The sequence below is a fragment of the Scomber japonicus genome, chromosome 21 (genome assembly GCF_027409825.1).
Source record: "Scomber japonicus isolate fScoJap1 chromosome 21, fScoJap1.pri, whole genome shotgun sequence".
NCBI classification, from domain to species: Eukaryota; Metazoa; Chordata; class Actinopteri; order Scombriformes; family Scombridae; genus Scomber; species Scomber japonicus.
Window position 1 is genome coordinate 8,467,325 of NC_070598.1, and position 12,233 is coordinate 8,479,557.

The 12,233-nt window shown below is 40.9% G+C and overlaps 1 protein-coding gene across 1 annotated transcript; it reads right to left on the reverse strand.

Annotated features, from left to right (window-relative positions):
* Nucleotides 1-2,855: 2,855 nt before the first annotated feature.
* Nucleotides 2,856-11,173, reverse strand: LOC128382852 (serine/threonine-protein kinase H1-like). The gene is made up of 3 exons (XM_053342849.1): nucleotides 10,893-11,173; nucleotides 9,260-9,980; nucleotides 2,856-3,248 (listed from the first exon to the last, which is right to left on the reverse strand). Exons 1-3 carry the CDS (start codon nucleotides 11,171-11,173, stop codon nucleotides 2,856-2,858), a joined length of 1,395 nt encoding a protein of 464 aa, XP_053198824.1.
* Between the last annotated feature and the right edge of the window lie 1,060 nt (nucleotides 11,174-12,233).

The following is a 12,233-nucleotide window of genomic DNA, read 5'->3' on the forward strand; positions in this document are numbered from 1 at the left end:
GCACACCACTATATGAGACTAAAGCCCATATGGAAAGATATTGACCTGACAAGCCACACAAGCTAAATGAGTTTTGAGAACATGTTCCTTACTCAAAATCCACCCTAGCTATGCAGAGGCTTGGGAGTCTCCCCCTCTAGCAAGAACAGAGCCTTTAAACCTCCGTGGTCCGAGCCAATGTCCTCCTGCTCTAGGCAGAGGAGTCAAATAAATAATATGAAAGCTGATCCACTGCTAATGGCAGATTTATTTGCATCCAACTGGTGGGATTGAAGTTTTATCCCACAGAGGACTCGGCTCCCAGGGCTGTGTGGACAGAAACTACTGAATGATCACATAGCATCACACACTAAAATAATAGGAGGATTATCAGCAGCACTCTATTAAAGAGTGGAAGTAAATATGCAGTGAATTTCCTCAACATCAACCAGCTTTCACTGCCTACTCAAAACCCACTGTAACAGCAAAAAGACAATGGAATTAGTTAGTGTGCAGAAATGAGATGGACAATACATTGGAGCGACAGTTGGTTTGTTATTCCAGTTTTGAGAGATAATGGCGATGAGAACTGAATCATAATAGTTAAGGGAAGAAAAAAAGGGAACACTTTCCATTATTGCTGACTTCTATTTGATTTAATTCAATTCTTTATCAGTCTGCGGGTGGAATTTTGTTTGCAGACAGAGTTTAAAATAAAAATGCATAACAAATCACGTCTCCCTCAACCGTACAGTCAAACATAATTTGATAAGACCAGATATAGACTCAATTGCACAACACAATGCACGGAATTCAATAACAATAGGAAAAGTTTTCTCATAGGCACATCCAAAAAGAAGTTACTGTGACTCATTTTACAGCAGAATAAGGAGCTTTCATCAGTGCATAAAGAAAGAAGACCACGCACTGTTTGCTCCAGCAATTTAAGAAGATTACCTCAATGCCCATGCACAAACATCCTACTGTCAGTATGTTGTGCTCTGTACTTACTTGCTGACACATTATATTAAAAAAAAACCTTTTTCCCTCCCAAAGAGACATTGATCTCAGGACACTGAGAATGAACAACCATTAAGAGGCATTATCAACTCCCCAATGCTCCCTGCTGGAGAAAACATGTATGAGCCACCTCCAAATGATATCCATATACACAATTCACTAATGCACCACATAGAGCCTGACTGTGTCAATCAATTAAAGTTTTAGTGGTGTAATGGTAACCAGCTAAACTCTAAACAGAATCTGCTTTATTTTACCAGGAAGCAATCATTCTCTTAATTTTGAATAGCATTTTGCAATCATCTGCAGATTAAGACTGTGAGAAAATGTTAAAAGCAAGTGGGTGGACCTTGAGTTTCGAAAGTCAAGCATTTTACAGTTCATTAATTACACTAAATTGATGAAGACTATGAGAAGGTGCTGAAATTCCCTGGAACAACAAAATTGTATGCAGATCTTGAGTTCAGATACTTTTGCCTGTCTACTATTTCCAAGATCAAGCACGTTAAAAACTTTTCCCTGAATTTTGAACTGAATTTTGAGGTTGTCCACAGATGAACACTATGAGATGGTGATTGCAAGCTTAAGAAAAGCTTACAAAGTGGACCTTATAATAAATCTAAAAACCTTGGTTATATCTTTGGCTTGAAAGACTGTTGTTGAAGCATGAGGCCCAAAATTGCCCAAAATTGTTTTTCATCTCACTTTTTTAAAACATACAACTAGTGCCTTCTCTTATTAGATATGTGACCCCCCATAAAAGAAGGTAGTTTATAATGGTCTTATGTAACAAAAGAACACTGCTCCAAGTCATTTTTTCCATAAGATGGGCTTTTTATATAGTGTCCTCTTGATGAAATATAATAACTTGCATCCAGATACTGTGTATGTAAAAACAATGCAAGACTTGTCATCTGCAACAACATTCATCAATCATTGATTATTATAACAAAGAGGGACACAAACAGCAATATATTATGTGTGGTATTGCTAAACAAGAATGAGCTTCATTGATAATTATGTTTAACATCTGCTTGCTTTTTAATGCACTCTCAGAACTTTTTTACCTCTCCTGTCACACACTTGTATTACCATTTTAATTTAAAACTTCTCACTGAAAAAACAGGATATTTTGAAAAGTTGTTTGCTGTTGTTTACGGCTTACATAATGTTTGGGGGAGAGCAGAGAGCTCCTTAAATCATGAGCTTCATTTTAACTTGATAGAGGCCTGTCACCAAATATCTGGATTCTTCTTTCAGTGGCTCCACAGGACTGTGGGTGCTGGCATGTAGGAGGAGTGATAACAAAAGGAAAGACTGGAGCGTTATTGCCTCTTTCTGTCTCAAAATGTACCGTTTGGTGGAGGGGAGTTCAAATTCTATTTTTAAAAATGAAAAAGATCAGAGCGGAAGGAGCGAGTTTTCTTCTACTTTACATCATCCCTGCTAAGATGAACTCCCATTTTTCAAATGATGAATTTCTCGTTTTTGGAATGAACCTCCTCACAGGCAGGTAATGTGGTGACTCATAATGATCTGAAACACTAAACCCATTAGTCGGAGCTGTGTGAATATCCAGGGGCTCAAGACCTTGCACTGGTGGACAGCTCTGTCTCAATATAGTCCTGGACCTAAAAACTGAAGGATATTCACTAACTTAACCTGACCACAAGAAACTAATGGAGGATGGAAGTCAGCCTTCAGGAGAGCTGGGGTGATTAGTCTAGTAGAGAAACCTGACTGAAGTCCATAGAGACCTGTCTCAGGCACTTTGGCTCCCTGTTTTCAGCTCTGAGGTTTATGACTGCAATGCTGATTGAGTTCAGGCAGCTGGTTCCATCCCTTCATTAGCCTTCTCATGAATCTGATGCTCTAGCTGGATGGTGTTGATGATCCTGGAGCCCTTTGGCTGGATGTTGTATTGCTCTCTCTGGCTGAGTCAGTCCAGATGTTGTGCTCTGTGGTTGCTTCTGTTGCTCTTGGTTTTTCTCCAGTGACATTAGCCTTCCCAGGCCGTTGGCATCGTTGGAGCTTGCTGTGCTGCTTGGGCACCGGGAGGAGCTGCGTGATGCCCGCTGCCTGAGGTTCTGGGAGATGGATCGATGAAGGTTCCTCATTGAAGAGCTGGCTGCCATGGTGACCACCCAGGGGTGATGGATGGCTTGGTCGGCGGTCAGACGGATGGCTGGGTCTAATGCCAGCAGGCACTGAATGAAGTCCTTGGCCAGGTTGGACACAGAAGGCCATGGCTGTGAAATAGAAGAAGCAGAGCAAGGTAACTGCCATCAATGAGAATATAAAAGCACTCACTCCAGAGTTTGTCAATTCAGCCTACTCACACCTCCATGACACACACACAGACACTGTGGAAACCACATTCCTCTAAAAGCACCAGCTGGGAATCTAGACGAGCCGCCTGCACAGATTCAAAGCCTCTTCAAAGCAGAATGCAAGATTTCATTCTAACAAAGCAATAAAACTATGATCCCTGTGCTCCGCAGGCCTAACAAGCAGAACTAAACTCAAAGGAAAGCTAAATGTCACTGGGCAAAGGAAAGCAGCAGTCTTGACTGAATGAATATAAAGCCTGGGAGGTAGGACGGCCCTGCCGTATGTGTGGGATTTGGGTGCATGTTTATTCTTAGCTTGCATTAGCTTCACAATGAAAGCACCACAGATGAGCCTCATTGGGATTTTTTGCTCTTTGTTAATTCAAATAGCAAATCATTCCTCTTGTCATGACCCAAGCTGACATTCAAGACTACTTTGAAATCCTGCACAATCATGCCATCTTTCCATTGAGAGAGAAAACATCTGAATCATTATCATAATTCAGAATCATTAAATAATTCATCATGGCTTTGGTCCTCTGTTATGCAGACAACACTGTGGAGGCCTGCCTCAGGAAATGGATGACCTTTGGGCTTCTATCTTATCTTAAATAAAATATCACTGATACAGACATTGGATTAGAGTGATATGGCATCAGATTAAAAAGATGACCAAGACAACTGGTTAAGCTATGATATGCCTGCTGTGATAATTCCTTATGAAACATGGGCTGGTATGGATATTGTGACAATAACACAATAACCTTTAAAAGTGTCAAAAAGTGAACATGTCCTCCAATGTTTAGTTGGGATTGTTGAAATGAAGTCAGTTAACAATAAACATAATTCAGAAACTGCTTCCTTAATCACCTCTATCTCTCTCATATCATCTTTCAGATGCAAAAAACATTTCGACAGTCACTCACCAATTAGTTCAAATATTTCTCAACCGTGTCTGGCTGGGGAGAATAGAAGCTAAATACAGTAAAATCTGTGTGTGCAAAATTCTCTCATTCTTCGCTCAACCTCGCACAGATCTCGCTCTTTAGGGAGGTCTCGCTCTCCATTTTAATCCCGAAATGCATTTCTCTCTCCTTTTTTGTCTCTCGCCGAGTAATGACAATTAATCAAGCATGAAATTGACAATCGTGAGACTGTTGCCGGTGAGAGGAATTCAAAGAAGCAAGGACTCGCTTATTCTCACAGTGCACTGACTGGAGACAAGTGTGTGTGTGTGTGTGAGCACAGCGCAGAGTGCAGAGCCGTTGCCACAGCCGTACTAGTCACAAAAATGCTTCTCATTCAAACTTTCTTCTCACTGTGTTATTTCACACCTGAGAGGCAGGCAGAGTGACACTTGGTTTCCCTGGGAAAGAGAGAAAGTGTTTGATTGAGCTCCCACAACTTTCTTCTTCATCTAGCACTAGTGGTGATTCAATGAGGCTCTCTATTGCAGCACCATGAAATACACATTTGATAGCAGTCATGGCTATCAGATGCCTTGTATCCTTGATCTGGAATGAGGGGAACACATAAGCTTAGAGCATGCTTGTTATGCAGGAGACACAGTGAAGTCTATACTAGCTAGGAAAGATGTAGGAAAAAAAAATCTGAAGACACAGCTGAGAGGGAGCAAAAGTTTGCCTCCCTTTTGCTATCACAACCTGGTCTCACAATGTGTGTACAAATACTTTACACTTTCAAACTGCGTGCACTGCACACACCAAAGATTATGCATTGCAGGTGATATGACAATGTGTACGTTTAACTTTTTCATGTGTCATTAAAACATGAAATGCAGTAAAAATGTCCCAATGTGACGCTAAAAATCTCTGTTTAAAATGCCTGATGTGACCATGCTCCTCCTAATAAGCCAAATAAAATGAAAAAAAGTTGCATTATATTACCATGACTTCTCTAGAAAGGATTGGCATATCACCTGCACACCAAATTGGACTTTGGCGTACACACTGCACACAATTTTAAAGTGTATGATGGTGTTATTTGTACATAGGTTGAAGAGACTGGTCTGGCTATCAAAATGGTACACCTAAAGAAGAAGAGACATAACTGTGTTGTCTTCTTGGAACCCAGCCACCTGAAGGAAGTTTATCTCCCCCCCTTACTTTGAACATTTTTCACGTCAAAATACACAAAGGCTTTATTGTGTTTGCTGGAAAGGGGCGAGAGCCGGTGTTATACATCACTGTTGAGCAGAGCCGAAGAGAAGTGGTGGGGGGATGGGAGGGAGTGCAAGTGGAGTGTGGATATGGCATAAGCAGTGAAGAAACCTACAGGGCTTGGCTTATTGAGCAACATCTTGTTAGAGTGAATGAGAGGCTCCGCTGACTGTATTTGCAGTGTGTGCTACATCTTTACCTGACAAATCCATGATTGCAACAAATGAAGAAAACGCTAGAAGGTTGGATTACACTAATGTGATCACGAGGATAATACACTTTTGAGTAATGATCAACTCCACATGAGAATCCCCTGCTTTACAATTCGCTCATATCTGATTCACCTGCCAGCATTTCCTCAAATTTAAAATATGCCTCATCATAATGAGTCCAAATGGGAAAGGTGGCTTGTTGTTAATTCAGGTAAACGTTGCAGCTAACCACAGTAATCAAAATATCAATACCCGGATGCAAGAGAGATTGGCTTGTCATGTACAATACACTGTGGCCAAGTGGAGTCTGGGTTTGTTCACATTGGTGCTCACTAGGGGGCAGACTGGGCTAACCGTTACCCAGACTACCCTGCTGCAGCTGAGAGATGCAGATGTTTGGGTTGGGTCAGAAAACTGTTAATAACACAGCTGCAGAATGCAGAGGAGGTTACAAGGCTAATGTAAAGCTTCATGCTATACATACATAAGCCTGCCATGACATAAGCACCCATGCGTACACAGGCACACAAATACACACACACATCAGATGAGATACCCAGATTTTGTCCGATGTGCGGTAAATGGATTGGGTGATAAGGTGCAAACCCCCCCTCGAGGCTACACCTATTCTTCCTCTGCCCTGCTTGTCCTCTGTCCCCTCCTGTTTTTCCCTCCAACCCCTCCTCTGCAACCCCCTCTGCTCCACTTCTCCCTCCCACTGTTGAGCCAACGCATCAGTGTGAGCCTGCACTACAGGTCTTAAGGCCAGCGGCTGTTGCTCCAGTGGGGGAAATGTGTGTACTGTGTGTGTGTGTGTGTGTATGTGTGTGTGGTGCTGTGGGGGCTGGGGGATGCAGGTGGGAGACAGAGAGACCAAGTTTATGGGCAGGTGCCGGGGGCCGTTTGCATTAGTGAGTCTCACCTTCGTGTTAGCCCACACACATACACACATACACACACACACACACACACACACACACACACACACTTACTGTGTGTCCCTATTCAGCTTCAATAAATACAAAGGGTTACTGCTTTTGGAAGAACAATGTCTCTAATTGCAGCCCTTGTGTATTAATTTGCACTGTAGAGAAGAAGAGTCATTTTTTAAAAATTTATATGTCCATCTATAAACATGTTACAACTTAAAGTGAATCCTGCTTTGTTGAATACTTATTCCAAATCATCTAGCAACAATACCCTGGTTCTGCTATTAATGAATAATAAATTAGACATTACAGTACAACCTATAGAAGAACCTAGAGTCATATGTTTAAAAAGCAATTTGTTAGCACATAACAGGTTAGTGTTAGACTTTAAATGAATAAATTACACTTGTTAATACATGGACGTAATTAGAAAGGGATTAGCAGATTGATAGTTAACCAAAATAAATAGCAGCCTTTTTAAAGGAATTTAACAATCCAGCTTTACAGTTTTTCAAAAGGAAATTACGAGGGGTATTACTTTTTTCAATTTGCATCCTGATTTACCAATTGCTTTCCCACTTACTATTCCATTTACCAAAGCTATTATCATTTATAGGCCCTTGTTGTGCCAAACTGCATTAATTTCCTGCATTTCTGCCTTTTTGAAGGCACAGAGTGTGAAGTGTCACTAAATTCAAGTTCTATTTTGTGCTTATGTTTGGTGGCAGAATGGCTTAGTGGTTAGCACTGTTATCTTAAAGCAAAAGGGTCCTTGGTTTGAATCGAGCAGCTGGCTGGACTTTGTATTTTTCAAGAGACAGATTTACTCAGTTATCTGATAACTTTTCAGGCTAAATCTTTTTTACATCAGTCAATGTTCCGGACTTGAAGCGGCTCGGTTAAATTATCCAGATTACTCAGTAAGCCTTTGACTTAGAACAAGGTATAAGAAAAATGATTGTGTACAGGTGTGAATGTGTCTATTTGGCCTTACTGGTGACCAGGGTGTAACCGGCCTCTCACCTTATGTATAAAAGGATAGACCCCAGCACCCAGTGACTCTGAACAGTTTAGATAATGGCTATAATAATCACAAAAAACTAAAATAATAAATACAAATTATTAGTATTATTATCCATTTGATTATAATGTTCTTAATAATTTGAAAGGCTGACATAGCACATGACCATAATCTTCTGATGAAATCATATCTTTGTAATGACACTGATTATCTATTATTCCATTGACCAGACATCTTGAGTGTTTCAAGATGTGGCTCTACTTTTCGCTGGTCTACTTGTCCCTCTGTTCAATTGGTGGACAGCTCATTTCACGAAACTCTTCAAGTCAGATTTAATATGAAGGGAATTACTCAGGCTGTACTCGTGAATCTTCATCACACATAACAGCAGTATAATCCCAGTGTGTGTGTGTATGTGGGTAAACATCTTGTCAATTTAGAAATGTAATTGATGACCGACCGTCAAACCCTGGACTGCCACTCAGCCATGTGTGATGTCTTCATATTATCCTTGTATGAATTTACAGATTCAAGTTTTTACTGCATCTCACTGGAATAACGTACGGTCCTATAAAATATGATTTTCCTGAGGATGTTCCTCCACCACTGTGTCCTACATATGAGCTGTGTCAAAAGCCACCATGAAAACGTGAAATAAGCCCTTGCATAAACTCTAGAAGGATTTTGCACTATTGTTCAGTTGGTGGTCAGTGCAGCGGTAAACACAGGGATAATAGTCCAGGGCCTATGTAAGGGAGCCTCTTGTATGCCAGACTAAAATGTCAGACTGCATCCCTGAGAATCAGGCCAGGCTTAAAGCCCAGTGAATAATCCAGCCTTGGGTGTAATCAGCGTGAAAGAACAAGCTCTAACTCACCACTGAGCTCGACAGAATAGGCTGTTAAAAATACCCACTTCAGTAGTATGAATGAGGAAAGTGGGGGGAAAAAAAACATGCATCCGTTTTTTTATGTATCCTCATAGAGCTAAAGCAGGCGGAAACTCCACACACCAAAACAAACTTTAGCGTTTCCATTCATGTTCATTACAGTGCTGTATAGGATGAAAACAAGGAAAAAAATCATTTTGTTAAAACACCTGCGCTGGAACATGCTCAGTTGAGATTTTTCTATTTACACTTGGGGCAGCCTGAGTAACGCTGATATTTCAAGTAGTTCTAATAGTATAATGAGTAAGGTGTAAATTATTCTGGGGCATTGTTTATAAATATTTTGTCAGGGTTGGATAATTGCAAAGCCTGCACATCATACTCAACCAAACCAAACCATAATGTGTTGTTGGAAAAGAGCTGTGTGTCAAAACTGAAAAGGCAGAAAGGACTTTTAATTGAAACTGATTTTTTGTAGGCAGAGATAATCTGGAATGCTCTCATCCATTGAGTTAAACCACAGTCAGTCAAAGAATTGCTTTTTTTTGGGCTAAATTTGAGAGCAATAAGAAAGGGACAAACTTGCACTATCCAAACTTGCACTGTCCAAATAACTATAGTTTTTTTTTTTACTATATATGCTTCAAATAAATACATCATGTAGGCTACTTAACTACTCAAATCTGTAAGAAAACTTACATCTCCATGGAAGCTGTATTTTCCTCTAAGAATGGATCTGTAGAGCCGCACTCGACTGTCGTCCTCAAAGGGCATAGATCCACTCAGCACGATGTAGGCGATCACCCCCATTGCCCACATGTCTACTGCACAGGAATAGGGTCTCCTCAGCAACATTTCGGGGGCCATGTACTCAGGGGTTCCACAGGTTGTTCTCAAGGACCATGTATGGTCTGCCCCGGTCCCATCTCCTCCATTACTTCTGTCAGCGCCTGAAACCTCTGACCCTGTGACACCAAAGGTTGCCAGTCCAAAGTCAGTCACCAGCAGCCTGGAGTCAGCCCCGGGGTGGTAGTAGAGAAGATTCTCAGGCTTCAAGTCTCTGTGGGTGATACCCAGCATGTGGAGGTATCCCACCCCAGCCAGCACCATCCGGAGGGCCTGGGTGGCGTCCCGCTCTGTGAAGTGTCCTTTGCTAACGACACGTTCCAACAGTTCCCCTCCTGTAGCCAGCTCCAGCACCATGTAGACCCGCTGAGGAAACTGAAACACCTCGATCAACTGAATCACATTCGCATGGCTCACCCGCGGCAGCACCGCCAGCTCAGAGGCGCACACCTCACGGGCCTCTGGGGCCTCTACCTCCATCATTTTTATGGCGAAGGGCTGGCGAGACGCCCTGTGCTCCACACGCACAACACGACTGAAGCTTCCACGACCGATCAGAGCCTTGATGTCATATCTGACAGGACAGAAGGGGAATGATGACTCATTACAACATAACTATCTTATGATACACTGTTGCAAAGCACTCAGTGTCTCTTACTGCAGCTGCAGCAGTGATGTATGGAATGAGATATGAACGTTGCAGCAAAGACGATCAAGGATATTCATCTTTTCTTTGTATGAAGCATTTGCTGAATAAAATGATTCTGATATAGATCACTAATGATGTTGAAGTTCAAGTGTAAATAAGCTAACCATTTAAACAAGACAATACTTCACGTGTGCTATGACTAATAACATGTGGAGGGGAGATGTCAGCTTTCTTTCTTTAATTGTTTGTAAGCTTTCATCTGACAAATACAGGAAGAGAGTTCTCAGGTATAACAAGTCCTACTCTCAAATGAGTGTCTAGTATTACTGCTATGCACTAATAAACTGTATTACATGAAGGTTGGTGGCAGTGAGCTGAGTAGAAGGAGAAAGCTTGTTACATTAAAAAGCTCCCATGAACACAGTGAAGGCTCTTAATAAGCCATTTTACCTTGTTGTGTGAATAAGTGCAAAAAAAAAGGCTGCTCACCACATGAGGTCAAATTTGAAATTTCTTTTGCTCTTTTTTTTAACACATTAAATTACTACCACTTCACTGATATAAAGTATGATTTGATCAACATGGTGGCAGGCGGTAGGTAAATATTGGTGTTAAGATATAAACCATGCAGTCAGGTACATAATCTAGTGATATAAATGTAATTATTATTTACATGTATATCATGTAAATAATAATTATTTCAGAAAAGGACTGTGCAAAAAAGTTTTTTTATTTCTCTTTTCCCCTTAAAAGTGTCAAGACTTAATACCATGAATTCATGAGATCTGATTTTTAGTGTATTGACATTGCCTTTGAATCTTTACTGTTAATATTTACCTTGCTGTCACCCGTGGATCAAACTTGTCCTTATACTTGGCAACTTTATCCCTCTGTCGTCCGTCTCTGAGCATCTGCTGTTGGCCGTTTGACGTCGGTGGAAGATTTTTACTGCTTGTGGAAAACCACTGACTCCTCTGCTTCTCCATACGCTTCTTCGGCTCACCATTATCACCATCATCATCATCATGTGCTCTGCTGAAAGCCACAAGAGATTGCACCACACTTACATAGCCCTTCTTGGATGCCTTAGGCTGCACCTTGCTGGTTCCGCAGCCCATCACTCAGTGTAACCAGCCAGTGGCAAAAGCTTGTTTCTGCTGGAGCATGCAGGTAAGCACAGATGGCAGGTGTTGCTTTCGGTGTGTTAACAGTAACAGTAAGCTCCACCCAGCCAGCAAGTTGGAGGTGGCAGGTGTGTGAGTTCACCCTCTCACTCACTCATGTGATAAAAGTGTTGCGTAAACAGAAAGTGGTTTGAAGCTATTGTCTCTCCTCATACAGTCGATCACAGTGATTGCAAACCGGGGGTTTCCAAAAGGAAATCACAGATAAAATGGTTAAATAAATAAAACCACATATAACAGAATGATTACTTTTTTAATATGGGATACATTAATTTAATTGGTAAAAACTGTGTCAACCTCCAATTTTTGGAGGCTCTACATTCTGTAAAGATGGTAGTACAAAGATTTTCATACACTTCAGACTACAGGGTGAGATACTGATCTGCCACTTAATTTGTATGGAAATATTATACCCATGTAACTGAGCTACATGGATTAAACAGTTAATTGTTGCTTTGGAGATTAAAGTGGCTATATCAATATTTTTATATCAACAATAGATCACATGACTAACAACAGATAATTATCAACCAACCCAAGTTCCCCTTTGCTATACGAGCTGTTTAAATGTTTTTACAGATTTGATTCTCTCTCCCTCTCTCTCTCCCTCTCTCCCTCTCTCCCTCTCTCTCTCTCTCTCTCTCTCTCTCTCTCTCTCTCTCTCTCTCTCCAACTTGTTTTCAGTTGCAGCAAAATTAGGATGGGAAAATTGACTTACATTGATCAGGTGGACCCAAACACAACTCCAAATGTGGTGGAAATAGATGTGTATAGATATACCCCTTGTTTCTGCTGCTCCCAAGTGGCCAAAGATTATTGCAGGTTTAAGCTTTACAGTGTTGCTGTAGTATTACAGTATGTTTTTACATTGTGGAATTGCTATATTTATTGTAACTTTAATATATCTTTCACCAATATCAACAGAACAGCACATAGCACAAAATAACTCAATGTCTCTTCAAGTCAAATCGATTGCTATTAAATTTTTAACTGA